The sequence below is a fragment of the Arvicola amphibius genome, chromosome 8 (genome assembly GCF_903992535.2).
Source record: "Arvicola amphibius chromosome 8, mArvAmp1.2, whole genome shotgun sequence".
In the NCBI taxonomy this organism is placed as follows: Eukaryota; Metazoa; Chordata; class Mammalia; order Rodentia; family Cricetidae; genus Arvicola; species Arvicola amphibius.
Genome location: NC_052054.1, coordinates 77,211,102 through 77,235,183, shown reverse-complemented (window position 1 = coordinate 77,235,183; position 24,082 = coordinate 77,211,102). Strand labels below are relative to the sequence as shown.

Sequence of the window (24,082 nt, the reverse complement as noted above, 5' to 3'; positions counted from 1 at the left end):
ATAATTATATATAATATATATATATGGGATAAGGAAAGAGTATTCAGTTATATATGTTGATAGCTAAAGAAATTTAAAATAGAGCAAAAACAGAGACAAAAATATTTAAAACTTGTGTGATAGTCACAAAAATGCAACTTTTATTGCTTGCTAAATGGGTAGAAAAATTAAGAAGTAGCCTTTTCACTAACAATCACCTAGGTTACAACTGAGATGGTAACAGTTTCACGCACATGCACTATAGTTGAGTTTGACTGGCAAGCAAGAGCCAGGTAAATCTAACCCATCTGTGGGTAAAAGGCAAGCAGGAGACAGAGTAAGTTTGAAGAGTAAACTTAACCCCATAGAGTCAGCAGCCCAGAGCCGGCCAATAAAATAGAAGAAATGATTCAAAAATTCTAATTTTATGATTACAAGGTAAAATAAAAAAAAAGATAGTTGAAAATTGGTGCAGCATGTCCCACCCCATGTCGTGTGGCCCAGCTTCAGCTAGGAGCTGGACAGGCTAGTTTACAAAAAGGTAGCCTCAGAAAACTGCAGCTTCAGGACAATTAAAAATAAATAAGCAGGTTAAATATGCTTCTTTTCCATTTCACAATTTTTTGTCAAAAATCTGCTATTTGTAGACATGTAAATTTGTATTCAAGGTGGATTAATATCAGTTCCTTTGATTCTCAAATCTGTTTTCAATACTGTGCCTCTGCAGTAAAGTTTAAAGTCAGAGATTGTATTGCATTCAAAAGTTCCTTGATTATACAGGATTTTAGGATTGTTTAGGCTAACTTGAGTTTATGTTTTCTCTTTAAAGTTGAGAATTGTTCTTTCGAAGTCTGTGAAGAATTTTGCTATAATTTTAATGGGCATTTATATTAAATCTGCAGACTGATTTCAGTTAAGATGTGTCATTTTTGCTATGTTGTTTCTACCTTCACAATAAAATAGGAGATCTTTCCATTTTCTGATGTCTTCATTTTCTTCAAAGATTTAAAGTTCTTGTCATAAAGGTTTTCCCACTTGTGTAGTTAAAGTTATTCCAAGCTATTTTATGGTATTTATTGCTATTGTAAAGGATGATTGCTCTCATTTATCATATGTGTAGAAGAGGTATATTTTGGGTTGTTTTCAGGTTCTGTCTATGACAAAGTAATTCTGCTGTGAACATAGTTGAGCACATGTCCTTGTGGTATAGATGAGCATCTTCTTTGTATAGGCCCAAAACTGGTATTGCTGAGTTTTAAGGTATATTGTTGCCTAATTTTCAGGGAAAAATTGCCATACTAGGATAGAAAGTAGCTGTGCCAGTTTGTACTTCCACCAACAGTGGAGGAATAAACGTCAGTCTACAAATTTTTTTTTGAAAAAAAAAAAAAGGTCTTTATACAGCCAAAGTTGGATTTGAAGTCACTATGTAGCTAGGTTTACCTCCAACTCTTTATCTTCCTGCCTCAGCTTTCCAAGTACTGAGTTTCAGGCATGCACTACAACACCCAAGCTTAAAATGTGATCTTAATACTACAGCCCCAAATACCCAATATACAAAAAAATATGATCAATGAAGGACATTAACAATTTTTGAATCTAGGTAAAAACACAGAAGTGTGTTTTTGATTCTTCCAACTTTTTCGTATGAATGAAAAATTTCACACATGTATTTTTGTAAAAGGTTTCAATTTTGCTATTTTTGTTAATGTTTTATGGGGAGTCCAACAGAAAAGACCACTCAGACAGAGTTTTATAGGCAACTGAAAGTCTTTATAGCAGTTAGCTGGGACTACACCCAGGTATTTGGGAACCAAGTGTAGTCCAAAGCATTTAAAGCAAGGGGCTGTTAAAAGTAAAAGCCACATTCTTTTATATTGCTCAGCAGCTCAAGGAGAAGCTTTTGCTAAAACGGGCATTTTAACAGAAGCCAACAGAAGCAGTTAGTTGGAGGAGGAGGTTTACACATGCAAGGTGGTTTAACAGCAGCCAAGATAAATTAGATGGGGAATCTGGACCTACAGTTCCTAGAATAGAGATGGTTAGTTTTTCACAAAATTCTCCATCAGAAGTCAAATTTTCAGCAAGAATATGAGATGGAGGAACCTATACACTGCCCTGCCCTGTCACAAATATATAGTTTAACTTAATGTCTGGACATGGAACATAAATGTAGGGTTTTAGCCTTTGAATTTTTAACTCCTTTAAAATCATACTTCCCCATCAACAGCTGTATTTTTAATATCTATACACAAATACTTAAGGAATGAATTCTCAATGAAAATCCCTTCATGTACCTTTTCATCCATGAGATTTTATACAGAATGAAGTTATTTAAAATTTAATAGTGGATGAATGCATGAGGCTTTACTAAACAGAATTACAATTACCTTGTAATATCAGTTACAGTAATTCCAACAAAAACACTGTAAAAGCTATTTTACAGAATATGAGCATGAAACAAATACTCTTTCAAGGATTTTATATCTTTTATAACCCTGATTCCACAACTTTGGCTAGAACTGTGCTCAACATTAACAAATTAAGCAGAAACAAAGTAAACACTGGGCCTACTATCACAGGAGCAATGGGATATAAATGGTGACAATGAAGGTGCCTTAAATAACCCTAGTTATAACTATTTTTCCTAAATTGGCTGAGTAATGTTTGGTGAATTAAGTTTATAAAATGAGACAAGAGTAAATCAAGAACATGATGGCTAACATAGACATTCTCAAGAGTTATCATCTCTGAAGAACAGAGAGTCCATGTTCTCATTCTCTAAGGGTTTCTCCTCATCAAGAACAGATGAATACTCCGATGTTAACCAAAGCTTAGGGCAGATTAAAATTCTTCCCACATTCTTCTCAGTCACAGTGTTGCCAATATGAGTTCTCTAATGTTTAGTAAAATTTCCATTTAAAGGCTTGTCAACCTTCCTTAGATACATGAGACTCCATATGATGGATTTTCTGATATTGCGTAAGCTCATTATTTACAATAAAGTTTTCCCCATATTCTTTATATTCACAGAGTTTCAGACCTATAGGGACTCTCTGATGAGGTTTAAAAGCTGAGCTGATTCTATAAATGTTCCCACATTCCTTGCATTCAAAGGGCTCACATCAGCATGGGTTCTCTTATGTTGAAGAAGGCCTGCGCATGAGTTGAGGTCTTTCCACAGTCATAAGAGTTTTGTGCCAGTATGAATTCTCCACTGTGTAGTAAAAGCTGAACTAAATCTAAATATTCCCATCATATGTTATATTTATAGGGTTTCTCGCCACTATAAATTCCCAAATTTCTTACATTCATGAGGTTTTCATCATAATGATCTCTCTAAAATACAGCTATCTTAGAATTACTGAAGGCCTTCACATTCCTTAAATCATAAGGCTTCTTACTAATATGAATTTTAGCATGTCAAACAAAGCTTGATTTTCACTAAAGGGCTTCCCACTTTAATATTGGTAAAGTTTCTCACCAGTGTGAATTCTTAGATGTGCTTTAAGGTCTTCACCATGAGAAAAGTATTCCCCCACATTGTGTACATTCACAAGGATTCTTGCCAGTATGAATTCTAAAATGTCCAAGAAATTGGTAATGATACTGAAAGGCTCCCCAGCTTCCTAACATTGTAAGGGCTTCTCACCAGTGTGGATTCGCTCATGAATTCTAAGAGCTGTACCACGAACAAAGCCCTTTCCACATACCTTACACTGAAAAGGTTTCACATCACTATGAATTCTCTGATGTTGCGTAAGTTGGTACTGAAGTCTGAAAGCTGATCCACACTGTTCACATGCAAATGATTTCTCTCCAGAATGAATACTTTGGTGCCTTGTGAGCTGTGCCAGAACAGTAAAGGCTTTTCCACATTCCTTACACTGAAAGGGTCTCTCACCAGAGTGAATTTTCTGATGTTGCATGAGGTTTGAGCGACGATTAAAGGTTTTCCCACACTCTTTACATTCATACGGCTTCACACCAGCATGAATAATCCTATGTTCAACAAGACTGGATACATGCTTGAAGGACTTCCCACATTTCTCACATTCAAAGGGTGTTTGAACTGTATGAATGGTTTTGTGGCAATTAAGCTGGCTGGAAAAATGAAAAGCCTTTCCACATTCTTTACACTCAAAAGATCTTTCACCACTATGAAAACTCTGATGTCGAATGAGATGTATATTAAGTCTAAAGACTTTCCCACATTCCTTACACTCAAATGGTTTCTTTCCAGTGTGAATACTCTGATGCTCAGTAAAATTTGAACGTCGACGGAAGTGTTTCCCACATTCCTTGCACTGATAGGGTCTCTCATTAGTATGTATTTTCTGATGCTCACTAAGTTGGTTCTTACGTCTGAAGGCTGAGCCACACAGCTTGCACTTGAAAGGTTTCTCATCAGTGTGAGTTTTCTGATGCTCAGAGAGGTATACCTGAAGCCTAAAAGCCTTCCCACAGACTTTACACTCAAAGGGTTTCTCACCAGTATGAATACTCTGGTGTCGATCAAGATAATAACCACTAATAAATACCTTCCCACACTGCTGACATTCAAGTGATTTTTCTCCAGTATGAATGTTCTGGTGCTGAGTGAGCTGTGCCAGAACAGTGAAGGCTTTCCCACATTCCTTACATTCATAGGGTTTCTCTCCAGTGTGAATAGTCTGATGTTGAACAAGAGTTGAACTACAACCAAAGTACTTCCCACACTCTTTACATTCATAGACTTTTTCTCTGTTGTGAGTAAGAGTCTGACAGATGTAATTAGGCAGTTTTTCCTTGTTACTAATCTTTTGCTCAGCATCTCCTTCTTGATAACTCTGTAGTCCCTTGAATGTACTACAGTTGGGATCATTACTAAAACTGGAGCCCTGGATGTCAAAAGATTTGCTTAATTGCTTTGTTCTCTGTTTGGGTAAATTTATATGATTTTCTGGACATATATTTTCAGCTTCATAATTTGACTCTAAATCTGAAAGAAAAAGAGAAAGAATACTTTATTTTCCTGTAATACATACATGCACACGAACATGTTTTTCAGCTTCATAACTTGAATCTAAATCGGAAAGAAAAAGAGAAAGAATATTTTTCTGTAATACATACATGCACACGTACATGCATATGTATGCGCGTATGCATGCATGCACACACACGCACACACACACAAACACACACAATCCATTAAATGAATGGCCAGACTCTAAAATATTTTCTGTTAAGCTGAACAGACGCAGGGAGAGCAACAATAATGAAAATTCACGTAAGACAATACTCTTTATAGTAGAATAGGTTGGAAATGGGAAGGCATGTTTGCTTAAAGAGATTATAACTACTATAGTGATATAATTTTATGTGGTTCTTCATATAGTACTGGAAATTCACACACTTGTGTACAGGTTTTTGAACCTATGGAGATGTACCAGCCTGTGCTAACCTAATGACCATGTGTTATTGTCTGTTGGAAAATGAACTGCTCTACCCTGTTCAGATGTGAGTAATAATTTACACAGGTCCCCTGTGATGGCTAGAGAAACTCAATATGGAGACAGACATCCCTTAAGGGCCATTGACCCTGGAATACCTGGGGTCCTAGTGGCCTGCAGGTAAGATAGGAATAAGATAACAGGATAATGGTATGTGAGCTATTACACTTGTCTTTGCTTCTGTAAAACCTGCTTAAAGGGATGAGATGATCTTTTTATTACTATGTAGTAATATAGTATATATAGTCATATATAGTAATAAACTACAGTTTATTACTATTACTATATATAGTATATATTGATGTGGGAGGGTCTTCTGTTTGAGTTGATTTCATTGGTTAATAAAGAAACTGCCTTGGCCCATTTGATAGGCCAGCCTGTAGGTGGGTGGAGTAGACAGAACAGAATGCTGGGAAGAAGGAAGTAAGGCAGATGGCTCAGGCAGATGCCCTGCCTCTCCTCTCTGACACAGACATGATGGAGCTAGCCGCCAGGTCAGACATGCTGAATCTTTCCCGGTAAGACACTACTCGTGGTGTTACACAGATTACTAAATATGGGTTAATCAAGAGGCTAGAGCTAATGGGTCAAGCAGTGTTTAAAAGAATACAATTTGTGTGTTGTTATTTCAGGTGTAAAGCTAGCCGTGCGGGAGCTGGGCAGGATGAAAAGCAAGCCTGCCCGAGCTCCACTCTACAGAATGGTGCCCATGTGGATAACTGAATCCACAGAAAGCTTGAGAAAGCTTGGGCAAGAATAGAGTAAAGCATGGCTTCGTGGTAGCAGCAGTTTCTCGGGTCTGCTCTGCTTGCTAGAGACAAGCAAGCACTCTCATCTAAGAGAGGCTTCCTGACTCAGCTTTAGCTGCAAAACTCTGCAGCTCTTTAAGAGGTCCTACCACCAAACACTTAAGTGGTGTTGATGAAAAGCTGAACACATGCTTTTCAGTTTTCAGCCATAGCAGGAAAAAAAACTGTACCATTTTAAAATGCTGTCTTCTGGGCCGTCCTGCCAGAGCAAACTCTGACTCTTTCAAGCAGGCGGTCCTGACTATGGAGCTTTTGAGTGTTGTTTAACACTGTTGCAGCTTGCTTGCTGGCAGGGACCTTGAACCGCCACAGAGTTGTGGCGATAAACATGGTTACAGCCAGTACCTCTGCCATGAGGCTGGAAAGCTAAGGAATGGGCTGGATCCAGCTGTCAAAGTCACAGCTTTAGTCCTACCCATACTGTTTGGTAAATTAAAGACTCATGTGGTCACAAAAAGAGAGATATACAGTAAAAGATTCAAAGTTGAAGAAAACATCTAAATGCTTTACATTTTGTTAAAAATATATGCAGGCTAAAGGTTAAAGTTCTTAAAAGTAAAAAAGAAAAAAGGAAGTAGTTGGGTGTGGTAGTACATACCTTTAATCCCAACACTTGGAAGGTAGAGGTATATTGACCTCTGACTTGAAGGTGTGGTAGCACACACCTTTAATCCCAATGCCTTGGAGGCAGAGACAGGAGGATCTCTAAATTCAAGGACAGCCTGTGTAGTGATGGCCAAGGGGTGCTTCCCACCGCCCGGACTCCTGACCGCCCAGCTAGCTTTACCCGAAATAACAACACACAAACTGTATTCATTTAAATACTGCCTGGCCCATTATTTTCAGCCTCTTACTCGCATCTTGATTAACCCATATCTAATAATCTGTGTAGCACCACGAAGTGGTGCCTTACTGTTTAGTTTCTAGCATATGTCCATCTTGGGCTGGAGCTTCATCGCATCTGGTTGCAGAGGCAGGGCAATTGTCTGAGCCATCTACCTCACTTCCTTCTTCCTGTTCTGTCTACTAAGGGCTGGCCAAGGCAGTTTCTTTATTAACAAATGAAATCAACAGATAGATAGAAGACACACCTACATCAAGCCTGGTCTACAGAGTTATTCCAGGACTAAGATATACAGAGAGCCTATCTCAAAAAGTAAAAGTAAAAGAAATAAAGGTTTAAAATAAAGCCGCACAAAGATGGGAACTACACAGAAAATCTTGATGCTGTATACTATTATGCTCTCTTTGAATTGTTTGAATGCTGAGGAAGGAGCAACAGCTGCTAAAAGATATTTGTTTATAAATGCTGCTGAACTAATCCAAGAAAGGTATTTTGAAAATACCCTGACTTCACAATTGAAGTCAAAAGGTATGTTACTTTGGAGAGGAAGTTTTGCTTTTGTTTCCACAGGAAATGATTCATAGAATCTCATGCAGAAGCTATGGATTCATCCTAAATTAAGAAAAATCAGGTTTGATCAAGGAAGACCACCTGAGAAATCTCTGGTAGGAACAGATGGCCCAGATGTCTGAGTTCTACATCCAGAACAGATTCAAGACTGCTGCCTGAGATGATCAAGACCCACAGGATACTCCAGTCATGACTTGACCATAATTCTAAATTTTCTTTAGGTCCTCATAAAATTATCAGCACCCCCAACCAGCAGGAACTAGCCTGGAAAACTATGCCCACATTCCAAAAAAAATGGACTATGGATATTTTCCTTTGTTTAGAAAGTTGGTTACAAGTTGTTATGGATAATGGTCAAGAGAAAAGCTAAACAAAGGATATTAGATTCAGAGTTGTTTTTTTAAAAAAAGGTGGGAATGCTGTGGGACCGGTTCATACCCTGTCAATTGTATTTTAATAAAATGCTGATTGGCCAATAGCCAGGCAGAAAGTATAGGCGGGACAACCAGGCAGGAAGCAGAGGCTGGGCAAAGAGAACAGGAGAATTCTGGGAAGAGAAAAGCTCATTCTGTCATTGTGACCCAGCCACAGAAGCAAGATGTGACTGCCTTGCTGAATAAGGTACTGAGCCATGTAGCCAATGTAGACATGAATAATGGGATAATATAAGTTATAAGAAATAGTTGAAAGAAGTCTGAGCTACTAGGCCAGTCATTTATAACTAATATAGACCTCTGTGTGATTTCTTTAGGACTTAACAACTGCAGGAACTGAGCAGGACAGAAACCTCAGACAACAACCTTCTATAGTGGTCCTTCTGAATCCTAAGAGGTTTAAGGGGGGTTGGCACCTCAACATAAATCTCAATGGACAGGATTTCGTGATAGCTCTGGCTGTCCTGGAACTTGTTCTGGAGACCAAGCTTGTATAGCTACTATGGAAATCCATGTGCTGGTTTCTCAGGAAGATGAGAATCAATCTACCTCAAGATCCAGCTATACCACTCTTAAGCATATACCCAAAAAACAGGTCATCCCACCAGAGGCACTAGATCAACCATGTTCATTGTTGGCTCTATTCATAATAGCCAAAAATTGGAAACAACCTAGATATCCATCAATAGAAGAATGAATAATAAAAATGTAGAACATTTATACAACGGAGTATTACTCAGCTCATAAAAAATTAAATCATGAAACTTGCAGATAAAATGATTGAACTATAAAAAATATAATCCTGAGTGAGGTATCCCAGACCCAGAAAGACAAATATGGTATGTATTCACTTATATGTAGATATTAGCAGTTAAATCAATGATACCCAAGCTACAAGTTACAGAACTACAGGTGTTAGGTATAGAGTAAAATACTGAGTGAACATATAGATCTCATTACAAAAAGGAAACAGAATAGATAATCACAGATGAATAGAAGGTGGCCTGCAATGGAAAGATCAAGTGAAGAATACAGGAGAAGGGAGAAAATACAGGGAAAGTCAGCTAAAATCAAGAGCCATTTGAGGAGGTAGCATGGAAACTTAATACAACAGAATCTTTTTCCTTAAATATATACATATATGAAGGTGATATAACTGAAATTCCAAAGAATGGAGGGAGAGAGAGAGACCCACCCGCACATCTCAACACCAAATGAGCTTCCAGCACCACTGTTTGATTACATTTAATCAAGTTGTTGGCCAAAGGTGCACCATGGAAACCTTCAAATAACCCATGCCACTGCCAAGACTGTAGGTTGTTCTCCACAAAAAGACAGCAAGGCCCACTGCTAAAGACAACACTTACTCAATTCACTGTACATAGAGAAGTTGAACTGGTGCCTACATAGAGCCTTCACCCTCTTTTCTCGTGTCTTCAGTTCAGTATTGTCAAATAATCTCTTTGTGAAAGCTGAACATGCAATAGCTAGGCAGGGTAGAGAGGATGATGAGGAGACACCAAGAAACATGAGGGAATGCAGAGCAAGCAGGATGGGCACTACAGAGATGAGGTAATAAAGTCATGAGACTGAAAGTAAATTCAGAGAAATAGGCTCATTTAAGTTGTAAGAGCTGGTTAGAAACAAGCACAAGCTACTGGTTGAGCTTTCAAAATTAATAAGAAGTCTCTGTGTGGTTATTTGGGAGCTGTCAAGTGGGAAAGAGGAAAACTCACTACAAATTATGTCAAACATATAAACATAGGCCCTGAGAAAGCAAAAAGAAAAAAGGCTGGACAAAGCCAGATGTAGCTTCCCAGTCCTATAGTCTCTCAGGTAGGCTAATTCTCAGTGATGTACAGAAACATAGCTACCAATCACTGCCTGGAGGCTGGAGTCAGCCACCAGTGCCATGTGCTGCATAGCATGCAATCAGAGAATGCTAGAGGGGCTCAGTAAAGATAGTCCAAACAGGAAAAACTCTAAACAGGTTATAGTGTGTGTTTAAAAAAATTTGCATAACATAAAAAGAAAAAGGGTATGGACAGTCATAGAAAAAGTTGCTTATAAATAAAATAAAGTTTAAAGGCGAAAATAAAATAATATAAAAAGAATAAGCCATGTAGAGATGGGAAATACACAAAGGGTCTGGATCATATATGGTGTTATATTGATTTTAAATTGTTTGATTACTGATGAGAAAATGATACCTGCTCAGAGGCACTGAATTATAAAAACTACTAAATTAAACCAATCTATATATTTTTTAAATGTCTTTGCTTCAAAATGGAAGTAAAAAATATGTTACATTGGGGAAGAGGTTATGCCTTTGTTTCCATAGAAAATGAAAGGCTGTGGATTCCTTCTTGATAAAGATCAGATTTGGTCAGGGAAGACTCCCTGAAAATTCTGGCTACAGACATAAAAAAAACACTAGAAAAACTACAAGACAGGTGACATATATTTATTCTATTTTTACATATATTCACTTACTCAAAAAACAAAAATCATCTTTGGCTGGTTTGTGTACAACACACAATCCATACTTGTGTTAATGGTTCAAGGCTGCTGGCTGAGATGGTCAAGCCTCACAGACTATCAAGCCAGAACTTGACCATCATCCTAATTTTCTCAGAGTCCCCCAAAGATACCAACACCATCAGACAACAAGAAGCAGCCTAGAGAATGCAGAAGTACAATGGATGGGTTTTGGCCAATCGGTGGGCTATGAATACTTGTCATTGTTGGGGGGGGTTGGTTACAAGCTGTTATTGGTAATGGTCAGGGAAAAAGGTTGAACAAAGAAAATTAGATTCAGGGAATTATTCTGAAAAGAAAAGGAGGGATACAAAAATTACAAGAGAAAATTCAAGCTGGTATAGCCCCTTTGGATGTCAGTGTGGTGATTTCTCAGAAAATTAGGAAACAACCTTCCTCAAGACCCAGTAATACCACTTTTGGGTATATATTCAAAGGATGCTGAATCGTGCCACAAAGACATGTGCTCAACTATGTTCATAGCACCATTATTTGTCATAGCCAGAAACTGGAAACACTGTAAATGCCCCTCGACCCAAGAATGGATAAGGAAAATGTGGTACATTTACACAATGGAGTACTACGCAGCAGAAAAAATAACGACATCTTGAAATTTGCAGACAAATGGATTGAGTAGAAAACATTATTTTGAGTGAGGTAACCCATATACAGAAAGACAGTTATCACATGTACTCACTCATAAGTGATTTTTAAACATAAAGCAAAGAAAACCAGCCCATAAATCACAATCCCAGAGAACCTAGTCAACAATGAGGACCCTAAGAGAGACATACATAGATATAATCTACATGGGAAATAGAAAAAGACAAGGTCTCCTGAGTAAATTGGGAGCATGGGGACCTTGGGAGAGGGTTGAAGGGGAGAGGAGAGGCAGGGAAGGGAGTAGAAAAAATGTAGAGCTCAATAAAAACAATAACAATAATTTAAAAATTACAAGAGAAAATAACATGATTGGATCTACTTTAAACTAAAGCAACTATTAGTCTCTAACATTTTACTTTGGTATGGATTTCTGTATACTGACACAAATTTAAGATTACTTTTGTTATACTGTATATGTTTCTACTCTTGCTTAAGATATTTTGTATATTTGATAAAAATTTAAGGCTATTTTTGCTATGCTTTATATATGCTTCTATTCTTATTTAAGGTATTATACCTGTGTAGCTCAATTAAAAATGTAAAGTTTTAGTCCTTGAAAGCTACTTAGGGTAATAAACACAAGTTAATAGTCAACTATAATTATTAAATTTTTAGTCATGTTAGGTATGCTTTCAACATCATACAGAGATATAGTTTAGATAGGTGATTTTAAAATATTTCAAAGATCTACAGAATATGGCAGTTAAAATGTTTTAATAACATGTGACATTTCTTGACAGTGAGAAATGTTTGTCCCTTGCAGTACCAATCTACTTCATGAAAGGATTATGGGCAAAGAAGAACCTCCAAATGGAGCTTGCTTTCTTTGTATCAAAAGCTAGATATTTGAGCAAGAAACTGCTCAACTGACAACTGCTGACAACATCCTATTCAAATTGAACAAGCAAGAAACAAAAGAGCAACTGCCAAACTTTGCCAAGATAGAGTAGGAGAGTCTTTCAAAATTCTTGCTTCACAGAAAAGTCTATCAGATATTTTAGGCCCAATGTATAGAGGAACCTGGGGTGAAAGTCTAGACAGCCAGCTGTTTCTGTCATTTCTTATTGTTTTGGAAGTTGCTTGTTCTACACTCCTGTTTACTCAGGTAATATATCCTTCCCAGGTCTTTAATGGTGTTGAAGACTAGACAGCTATAGTTAAAGTTTTCGTGATTCATGACAGAAAGTAAATTAGTACAAAATTCTGGATCCATCAAAGAAGAATAGTGAATAAAATATTTTCTCTGAATTTGTTGACTACAATGGACACTATGAATGTAATTCTTACTTGATAATTATTCTTGTTATATATACTTTCATTTTGTTGTTCCAATTCATGTTGTTCCAATCTATTTAGACAAAACCTGATACTTGTTCTTATTGTATATCATTTTACTATACTATGATAGAGTTAAAACCTTAACTTTTTAGACAAAAAGGGGGAAATGTTGTTAAATAATCTTTTTGTACACTGAATATTTGTCACTCAGATGGGTTTAATAAAAAGCTAAACTGTCAGCTTTTTATTTTATCTACATATAGACAGATATACATGAAGGTAAAATAAAAAGCTAGGAGAGATTTTTAGGAGAGGACACTGGGAAGAAAATGGAGATGCCAAGAGAAGTAAGGAGATGCAGAGCAAGCAAGATGGGCACTAAAGAGATGAGGTGATAAAGACATGAGGCAGAAAGTAAATTAATAGAAACAGGTTAATATCAGTTATAACAGCTAGCTAGAAATAAGCCTAAGCTATCAGCCAAGCTTTCATAAATAATAAGTCTCCATGTAGTTATTTGGGAGCTGGCACGGGACAGAGAAAGACTTGCTACAGAATAGGAAGATGTTCTGCTTGGACATGTGACCAGGGCGGCGGGTGAACAGACGGTGCGGTGGCAGGTTAACGGCACAGACCCAGAAATAGGCATAAATCTTTATTAAAGGAGAGGAGAGAGAGAGAGAGAGAGAGAGAGAGAGAGAGAGAGACAGAGACAGAGAGAGAGAGGAAGAGGGATGGGGGAAGCAGAGAAGTGGGGAGAGAGGCAGAAGCGAAGCTGCCTCTCTGAGAGGATAATGGAAAAGAGAGTGAGCTCAGGCCGGAAGCTGAAGATCAGCCTGCCTCAGCGGATGGGGGAGGGAGTGGGCGTGGCTTGTCTCTTAAAGGGACAGGGACCAAAACCATAACATTAATAAACTAGGAACAGCAGGGCATGGCAGTGCATACCTTTAGTCCCAGAAGTTGGAGGCAGAGGCAGGTGGATCTCTAAGTTTGAGGCCAGTCTGGTCTACAAAGTGAGTTCCAGGACAGCCAGGGTTACACACACAAAAAAAAATCCTGTCTCAAAAAAAAAAGTGAGAGAAACAAAATCAAGTTAGACACAAGCTCCTGGAATGACAATAATGTCCTGCCTGAAACATGTGCTAGGGCCATGGTGACACAAAGCTTGTGGGAGTAACCAACCAATATATGATTTGACTTAAGGGTCATTCCATAAGATAGAACCCATTCCCAACACTGGATGACTGACCAAGACCTGAGATTAAACAGCCAAGGGATCTAGAGTAAAATCAAATACTATTGTTCTTAAAAAAAAAAAAAGCACAAAGCAATAAAATACCTCCTAATGGCATTCTGCTACACTTATAGATCAGTGCCTTGCTCGGGCATCATAAGAGGAACTTCCTTCTGCAGCAACTAAGAACAAAAACAGAGATCCACAGCCAAATACTATGTAGAGAATGAGAGACCTTGGGATACTCAGCCCTAAAAGGGATGTTTCTATCAAATCTCTCCCTTCACATTCAAAGAACCCTGTGAAAAAGGAGGTGGAAAGAAACAATGTAAAATCAGTGAGATGGAAGACACCAAGAAAATAAGACCCTCTGTGTCAAAATGATCAATGTTCTTTTGATCTCACAGAGGCAGCATGCACAAGGCCTGCACCACCCAACCTGCACCAGGTCCTGTGCATAAAATGAATGTGGGCTCCCATTTAGTGTGCACATGGGATTCATGAGTGTGTAAACAATGGGGTCTCTATTTCTTGTGCCTTCTCTTGGGCTCTTTTACTCTGGTTTTGTTGTTGTTGTTAAAGTCCAATATGTCAGTTTTTGTTTTAACGTATTGTACTGTATTATATTGTCCCTTAGGAGCATGTTTGTTCTCTAAGGACAAAGAGTAAGGGAGTAGATCCAGAAGGAAGGGGATGAAGGGAGGAGAAACAGGGAGGAACAGAGGGAAGGGAAGCAATAATAAGGATATACCATATAGGAAAAATTACTCTCAATAAAAGAGGACAAAAATAAGACTAAGGAAACCAAATAATAAATAAACTCAAGAAGTTTGACACAGAAATTTCCAGAAAACTAAAATCAACAAAAATCTCAATAATCAAAATGGGAAAAACCATAAAGAAAACTGTACTTCCAGTAGTCCTCCTGAGATAATAATTTTCTTAGGATGATAGTAACAGGTTGTTTACAATACCGAGGACTGATGGAAGGTTGTTAGCGGATAATATCCTGCCAGCGGATACAAGAAATTCTTAGAATATTAGTGACTTACATTCAAACAGTCCAACAAAAAGTTTTAAACATGTAGTTGTAGACATAAATACAGCACATAAAGACAAATATTATCAATTAATATACTTAGGTAATATTTTTAAGCTGTTCTAATGGGAGGTAATTGCTTCTGTAATTTGGTTGGGTTTATTATTTTTGTTTTTAATGATTCACTTATTTTCATTTTATGTGTTTATGTGAGTGTCTCCACGTATGTATGTATATCATTTGCTTGCCTGGTCCCCAAGGAAGCCAAAAGAAAACCTCAGATCCTTTGGAATGGACCTATAGGTAGTTGAAAGCCTCCACATGGGTTAGAGAAACCATGTGGGTATTAGAAAAGAAACCTGGGTCCTCTGTTGTTGTCTGTGGTTTCTGTCCTGCCCGGTTCCCGCAGTTGTTAAGTCCCAAAGAAATCACACAGAGTTCAACATTAGTTATAAAACTGATTGGCCCATTAGCTCAGGCTTCTTATTAACTCTTATCATGTATATTAGCCGATTATACTTATCTGTGTTAGCCACATAGCTCAGTACCTTTTTCAGCGAGGCAGTCACATCTTGCTTCTTCTGTGGCTGGGCCAGGACTGTGGACCAAGCTTTCCTCTTCCCAGAATTCTCCTGTTCTCATTGATCCACCTATACTTCCTGCCTGGCTACTGACCAATCAGCGTTTATTTAAAATATAATTGACAAAATACAGACCGCTGTCCCACAACACTCTGTAACATCAGCAAGTGCTCTAAATGACTATACCATCTCTCCAGTCCCTCTGTTTTGAGATGGTCTCATGTCACCTAGGCTGCCCTCAAACTCAGTATGTAACAGAGGACAATCTTAAAGTTCTCATCTTCCTGCTTCCACCTCCAAAACCCTGGTATTACAGATATGTGCCCTGTACTAATCAGGGTTCTCTAGAGGGAAAGAACTTTTCATTCTACATTTACAGAATTTATGTGAGTGGGTGACAGGCTGTCACCCAGCTAGTCCAACAATGGGTGTCTAATAGCAGAAAGTCCAAGAATCCAGCAGTTGTTCACTCCACAATGCATGTCTCCACTGATCTGCAGTACATGCTGGGATCTGAAGTAGGCTCTCGTGCCAATGAAGGAAAGGACTTGCCAGCAGAGTGAGGGAAAGCAGACAAGAATTTCCTTCCTCCACATCCATTTAACAGTATGCCACCAAAAGGCGTGGCCCAGATTTAAGGTGGGTCTTACCACCTCAAAAGATCTGCATTAAAGGTGGGTCTTCCTACTTCAAATGACTTAAGAAAAATCTCTCACAGGTGTGCCCAGATGTTTAGACTTTGGTTAGTTCCAGATGTAGTCTAGTTGACAACCAAAAAGAGACATCACAGCCCCCATGCCAAGCTATGGAGAAGGCTGTGTTGTGTGTGTGCTCACATGCTGTTTCCCTGGCTTGTCCTCTACTCTTTTTGAGTCAGGGTCTCTCTTTTACTTGGAACTTGCCAAGTAAACTAGGCTAAATGTTAGCAAGACAAGGGATCTGCCTTTTCCACATCTTCAGTGTAATAATAAAAAGCACAGGCTACGACCATCATACCTTGTTTAGAGAGACTATGAAGACCTACAGTTAACATATTTAGTATTCCTCACTATGTTACTGCATTTACTTGTGTTCAAATTGTCTTATCATTGGATCAGTGGCTAAGAGCACTGACTGCCTTTCTGGAGGACCTGGTTTGATAGCAGTTATAGTATTGACCTGTAACTCCAGTCCCAGGATCTTACAATCCCTTATGGCCTCTTTGGGTACCTGTAGACACACACACACACACACACACACACACACACACACACACTACATTTAAAATGATAGAAAGAAGGTAACTGGTCCAGTATGAGGGAAGAGGGGAGAACAACTTAGTGACTCATGAACCAGCAGCCCTTGTGGCAGCTTTTGCTATGACCTTGACTTCCTTCCCAGGTCTCAGGCACATTCTTCCACAGGCCCTGTGGCTCTGAAGGGAGTGTGTCAACCCCGGGTCAGGCGTGGGGACCTCTCCGGCCACACGCTGAGATGGCAATGCTGCAGCCCTGCCTTCCTTACTCACCTGGGCTGGGCCTGTCTGCTTCTCCCGTCACAGCCATCCAGGGCTCTCTCTCCTGCTCTAGTAAGGTGATCAGATCGGGTTTGGAAATGGAACTTCCCACTTAAAAGAAAGAAAAAAAATGACACATGTGGAGACTTTTCCTTTAAGACTTGGTCCCTCTAATTATCCCAGGATGTCCTGGAACTCAATATGTAGACCAGGCTGTCCTGGAACTTCCTTAATCAGCCTGCCTTTACCTCCCAAATGCTGGAATTATGGGTGTGTACCAACACAAGCTACCTGTAAAGATTTTTTAAAATGCAGGTGTATTTATTATAATATATGTATATATATATATATATATATATATATATATATATATATACACACACACACACACACACAGGCTGACATGGTGGATCATTCTGTAAGCTCAGCAGATAGAAGAATGAGCCAAGCCAGTCTGTGCTGTATAGCAAAACCCATCTTATAAAAACAGATTAAAAAAAAAAGAGTAAAGAATCCAAATAATGCTGAGAAAAGACTTAAGATAAGAAAAAGAAGCAACCTCAGTGAGAAACCGACTGTTTCAGAAAAAAGTTTATATAAATGCAGATCAGGGCTTGCCACTTAAGAGGAAAGTATAATTTAGTGGGAGGTATCATGAACCCTTAGGCTACACTGTCGATAGAGATGTAAACCCCATCTCTACAGCTCAATAATAATGCCATTTATTGGGCAAGTCCCACCAGATTCTATGCTCAATGTTTCCATCTAAAAACTTGGCATAGTGGCACACATATGTAATCACAATATCTGGGAGGATGAGAAGTTAAAGTGTAAACAGAGCCTTTGGTCCCGCCCGGTCCCTCAGCTGACTTTAAAATAACCACTCAGACACTTATTTATAAATGTTTAGCAGACAGCTCAGACTTATTACTAGCTAGCACCTACATTTAAATTAACCCATATTTCTTATCTATGCTTTATCACATGATTCATGGCTTGTTACCTTATTTTTTTTTACATGTATTGCTTCCTCAGGAGCTGACTGGCATCTCCCTTGACTCTGTCATTCTTTCTCCCTGTATTCCTGCTTGGATTTCCTGCCTCACTCTATCCTGCCTTGCCACAGGCCAAAACACCTTTATTTATTAACCAATGAGAGCAACACATATTCTCAGCATGTAAAGACATCCCACAGCATTTCCCCTTTTCTGTCTAATGAAAAGGGAGATTTTAACTTTAACATAGTAATATTACATATAACAGAACAATTATCAACCAAGAATTATAGTTATGATGTTTACTCTATTTACATTTGGCAAAATTAAAGAAAATATCTAGTCTATCTTTATGAGTCTAGTTTCATATCTAATTTATCTTTTGTTATAACTAAGGAAAACTATAATTATAATTATCTATTCTTCAACTCCATCAAAGACCCCAGAAGGATATAATACTACCTGAGTAAACAGGAGTGAATTGCAAACAACTTCCAAAACTCTAGAAATGACAAAGACATCTGGCTACCTGAATAGTCACTGAAATTTCTCCCGTAATATTGGGGTGTCCATCCTTAGCATACAGGCCTAGAGTATCTGGCAGACATTTTCAACGAAGCAGGAAATTTGAAGGACACTCCCACCTCTATTGGCAAAGCTTGCCAGTCACTTTTCTCTGGGTCCAGAAGAATGTCTGGCAGTTTCTTCTCTAAACAGGAACCTGAAGGACCATCTGCCTTGTTCTGGCAATGTTTAGCTGTCATTTTCCTTTGGGTTTTGTATGTCCAGTTTATGCAGAGTACTGTTAAGCAGTCCAGGTAAAAGCAGTTTCTTGCTCAAAAGGCTAGCCTTGCCACATTGAAGGCAAATTTCATAATGAGTTTCTTCAATGCCCATCACACTCTTTGAAGTAATTGGTGCTGCCAGGAGCATACATGTCTCACTGTCGAGAAAAGTTCCTAAAACATTTTAAATGCCATATTCTGTAGGTCTTTGAAGTGTTCAAGGATTGCATACATAATTGAAATATATTTTTGTATACCTAAAAAAAACCCTAACTAATATGACTTTAAGTTTGACTATTATAGATGACTATTAATCTGTAATTTTCCATTTTCCATTTTTAAATCGGCTGCATGAACACAATACCTTAAACAAGAGTAGAAATAAACATACAGTATAACAAAACTGATCTTAAATTTATACCAATAAACTAAAATCCATACCGATGTAAAGTATTTTGAGAGTAACAGTTGCTCTTTGGACTAAAGTAGATTCAATGATCACCCCTTTTTTGTCCTAATAATTTCCCCATTTCCCCATTACTTCTATATCAATCAAGACCAGGTTTAGTTTCATAGCGAGTCCAAAGCCCCCTAGGCTACATAAGACATAGCTGCAAAGAAATAAATTAATAATAATTAAAAATAACAGATAATAATTTAGATTGAGTTGATAATATCTATTAAATAGGGTTGATCATGATATTAAGTATTACAGTTAAATATTTTGAACACTGTCTGACCTATACTAATGTAGGATCACTAACGTTTTAATCTTTGTTTATTTATTTATTTCTGTCATATATTAGGGATGGAACAGCTACATCCCTAGCCATGAAAAGTGTTGGCATTACTGTGATTTAAGTTGCCTTCTTTCGATTTACACCTCATTCTTACAGATATGATTAAAGAAAAGGACAAATTCATAGCCTGAAACTTCTACAGCAAAGCAAGTAAAGGAAGTACTCCTTGACGGAAACAGAATGGCTCCACTTCTGCTTTAAATGGACTCTATGGACTCATCATTAAGTAAATCCATAAAGGTTCTTATATTTAGCTCTATATGCATGCATATACAGTGTATGTTTTTATGAGGGTGTGTACACAAGTGTGTGTAGGCATGCACGCGTGTATGTGTGTATGTAGGCCAGAGAGTAGTGTGATGTATCATCTATATTACTCCCCACTTTGTTTTTTGAGACAGAGTCCCTCTCTGTGCCAGAGCTCATTGAGAGGATCTCCAAGGTATGAACAAAAAGCAGGTACCTCATGAAGCTCCTGTTTTCAACCAAAGAGATTCCACATTATTCCTTTGAGAAAAAGGAGGAACTCAGCCACCTCTTTAAAATTCTATTGAAATAAATTTATTTTATTTTATGCAAATATGAGTGTATGTATGAGCACCACATAAGTGCATGGTGCCCATGAAGGACAGAAGAGGGCATCAGATACCCTGACCTGGAGTTAACGCTGACTTAGAGCTACCTTATCCTGGTGGGAATAAACTCAGGCCCTCTGCAAGAGCAACGAGTTTGCTTAATGGTCAAGCTATCTCTCTAGTTCCTAATTGTATTTTTTTATTTATTTGCTTTTTTATTTAATTTTGTTTCTTTGTTTTGTTTGAAATAGGGCCTCACCCTGTCGATTAGGCTAGCCCGGAAATCATGATATATTTGAGGGTGACCTTGAATTCACAACCATCTTCCTCCTTCAGCCTTCTGAGTGAAGGAATGACAGGCATGGGGCCATCAAGCACATCTTCAGCTACCACAGGAAATATACTTTGTCTACTCATTTAGAGGGAGGAAAGCCAACAATGTAGAGGACACCCCCACTGATGGGGACGGATGGCCTTACCCACTGTGATGAGGTTTCTGTAGGTCTCCAACATAATGTCCCTGTATAAGACCCTCTCCGCAGCATCCAGGCAGGCCCACTCCTTCTGAGAGAAGACAACAGCCACATCCCTAAACATCACTGACCCCTGAAACCACAAACACAAGTAGAGTGAGATTAGGGAAGCGTTCAAGATAGAAAAAGAGAAGGGAAAGGACTCAAGGGTGGGAAGGAGCCACATGGAGATGCTCAAGGCACCTGACTGCACGAGCTCCCCCAGGAAAGGAGGACTGTGGCCCCTACACATCCAGTAAATGTGCACTTCCATTCCATCCCCAGCCTTCCAGTTACAGCACAAAAGAGAACTGTCACCCAGGCTCAGTGTAAGACACCTAGACCCAGTGTGAGTCCCTGGGTTTATTGTGGCATCAGGTGATAGCAAAAGACTTTTTGTCACAAGAATGATTTTTATAAATTATGTCAGAGTCCATAAACTACATAAGAGTCCATATTACTGGCATATTAGGTTTAAGGGTTTTTTTCCCTTAAAATCAAAAAACAACATTTTACCAAGATAGTGCAGATGTCTCAGGCTTCCTGAACACTGGAGACTTCAATCCCCTCCCAGTCACAGCCTGGATGACCTTCCTTCTCATCCCTGAACTCTCTCTTAAAGTCCCTCAAGCAGGTCACCTTGTCACACACATGCACTGAGGCCATTCACTCTCAAACCCTGTGTCATCAGCCTGAAAACACCAAAGATGTCAATCAGGATCCCCAGTGCACTCAAAGGAGACCATCACCTCAGTGTCTGAAACCCCCAAAGACCCTGATTCCCTGTGGGACTGTGGCCCCTCTGCAACGACAGTCCTCCCTGACCACAGACAGGAGAGAGCAGGTGTGCAGGAATGCACTCAGAGAAAACTGCAGAAGCAGCCGGAAAGAGGCCAGACAGGAAGTGCTCTGACCTTCCAACCCTCACTGTAATGGGGCAGACGGGACTGGAGGATTTCGGGTCCTTGGGAAGCTTCACAAGAGAAAGACAGCAAAGAGTCATCTAACCTGGAAGCCGCCTGTGCAGAGAGAATGACAACTTACACAGACCACGTCCTGAGAACCAGAGCTGGCCATTCTTCTTCAGGATCCTCCCTGGGGGACAAAAAGAAAGCCTTTCATAGGATTGTCACTTGATGTTCCCAGACTCACTTATGACACCATGATTTCATCGACTACTTTTATTCTCAAGCATCCCCACTCACACTCCTCTCCCACGGCTCATGGCCTCCCACAGGCCATAACCATAAATAAAGTGCAGGAAGAACTGCCGGATGTGGTAGCATGGCTATACATTGCCAGCACTGGGGAGGCAGAGGCAAGAGGCTTGCTCAAATTCCAGGCCAGCCTGGTCCAATGGGTTCCACACTAGCCTCTGCAATCCGTGGTGCTGGTCGGATTCAATGTTAACATGCAGTAGATTGACACTAGACCTTCAGTCACAAAACATGCAAAGTCAACTCAAAACAGATTAAAATTTAAGGACAAAAACTGATACTACTAGGGAAAAAAAAAAACAGAGGAAAGCCTCCATGACACCGTATGTATTAGGTATTACTGTAAAAACACAAGTAACAAAAGCAAAATGGACAAATGGGATTTACATTCTACTGAAAACTTCCCACAGCAGTGGAAACCATGCACAGAGTAGAGGGACGATCTGGAGAATGGGAAAGAATACTTGCAAATTACATACCTGATATGGATTTAACATCTAAACTCTGACACAGTGACCTCAGAAGGAATGCAGACAATTCAGCGATAAGGACACATGCTAATTAAGAAACAAGCAAACACATAAATGGACATTTCCCCACAGGGAACATAAAAACGGCCTACTGGAGGTACATGAAAAATAAGCATCAGAGAGACAGACATTAAAATCACAGCCAGTGGCCTCCTCGTGCCTGGTAAGAGTGTCAGTTACCAGAGGGCAGGAGAGAGAGCCCAGTGTTTTTAGAGTACTTTATGATCAGGGAGAGGACCCAGGCTTGATTTCCAGTACCGACATGGTGGCTCATAAGCATCCCTAACTCCAATTTCAGGGGGTCTGACACTCTCTTCTGGCTCCCTCGGGCACCAGGCATGCATATAGTACACGTGTATTTAAGACAAACAAAAGTATAAAAAAATGGAGTAAGTAAATCTTTTTAAAAACAATGTCCACTATACAAAAAGCAAACATAATGTAGAGAACATAGAGGAAAAAGCACATTACTGGAGAGATGTAAATTAATACAGTCATTGTTAGAAACAATATGGCGTGTTCTCAAACAATTACAAAGAGGACTGTCACATGATCCATCATTACCATGACTGAGTAGAGACACACAGAGGAAAACTCAGTATCTGCGAGAGACTTTACATTCCCAAACTTATTCCAGCATTCTTTACCTGGTTGTGATATGAAACCACCCACACACTAAATAAATGGAGAAAACAAATCTAGAAGGAGGTTCACGGGCACAGCAGAATGCTGTACAACCATTTACTACAATATGGAGAGCATGGAGGAACATGAGAGAAATGAGCTAAAGACAAAAGATAAACGCTGGGGCTGGAGAGAAGGCTCAGCGGCTGAGAGCTGGGATGGCTTCTCCAGAGGCCAGGAGTTCAGTTCCCCGACAGCTCCCAATGCCTGTAACTCCAGCTCCAGTAGATCCTAACCATCTGGTCTCTGCGGGCACCAGCGCTCATGTGCACATAACCCTACACGCAGAATTCTGAATAATAACTAACCTTTAAACCAAAATACAGCACCATCTCACTCATGCAGAATCTGAAGCCGTTATCTCACAGGAACAGGTACAATGGTGGGTCATGGGGCCTGAGCGGCTGAGGCTGGATGTGCAACACCATGGTTGAGAGTGGGAGATGCAGACCCGGAAGGGAGTCGGGAAGATGCTGACCAAGGATACACAATGTCAGCGGCACAACACAAGTTCCAGATGTCTCGCGCATCACCGCGGCTATGACTCAGAGAGCAGATGTTGAGTGTGCCCGCTACAAAAACGTGACAGGCAGATTTAGTCATCCCAAAGGACACGAAAACTCCAAATGACCACGCTGTACACAATACGAGAAATTTCATCTTAAAAAAAAATACTGTTCTGCGTTAGTTCATTTTCTTTACCTTGTTATTGTTTTTGAGACAGGGTTCACTGTGTAGCCCAGCTAGGCTGGAACTGACTGTATGGCTAAAATGACCATGAAATACAGACATCCACCTGCTTCTGCCTCTCAGGTACTCATTTGAAGTGTACAACATAAAGCTTACCTTTTATTAGTCATTTTCATAAAAATACAGTCAGTAACCCCATTATTTCTAACACACCTTTGCACTGCAGAAAACTGAAGAGAATGAACTCAAAACGACCACAGAGAGCGACAACTAAACACATTAGGTCCTTACTATACGGCTGGCACTGCACCAACAGGCTTTACAGCTGTCATTCGGAG

General features: G+C 39.3%; 1 protein-coding gene across 1 annotated transcript; it reads right to left on the bottom strand.

Moving 5' to 3' along the window:
• Positions 1–604: 604 nt before the first annotated feature.
• On the bottom strand, positions 605–23,233 carry LOC119821419 (zinc finger protein 780A-like). Its single transcript, XM_038340420.1, has 4 exons — positions 21,668–23,233; positions 20,591–20,717; positions 16,969–17,067; positions 605–4,960 (listed from the first exon to the last, which is right to left on the bottom strand). Exons 1-4 carry the CDS (start codon positions 21,698–21,700, stop codon positions 3,609–3,611), a joined length of 1,611 nt encoding a protein of 536 aa, XP_038196348.1. The 5' UTR covers positions 21,701–23,233; the 3' UTR covers positions 605–3,608.
• Positions 23,234–24,082: the final 849 nt, after the last annotated feature.

Bases quoted from the DNA above. Each gene is read 5' to 3' on its own strand.
- LOC119821419 (XM_038340420.1), bottom strand. From the start codon at position 21,700: ATGGCCAGCTCTGGTTCTCAGGACGTGGTCTGT. The intron at 20,718-21,667 runs GTAAGTTGTCAT...TTGTGGTTTCAG, and splicing joins GTTCTCAGGACGTGGTCTGT to GGGTCAGTGATGTTTAGGGA. The intron at 4,961-16,968 runs GTGAGTAAGGAA...TTTTTCTTTCAG, and splicing joins AGCAGACAGGCCCAGCCCAG to ATTTAGAGTCAAATTATGAA.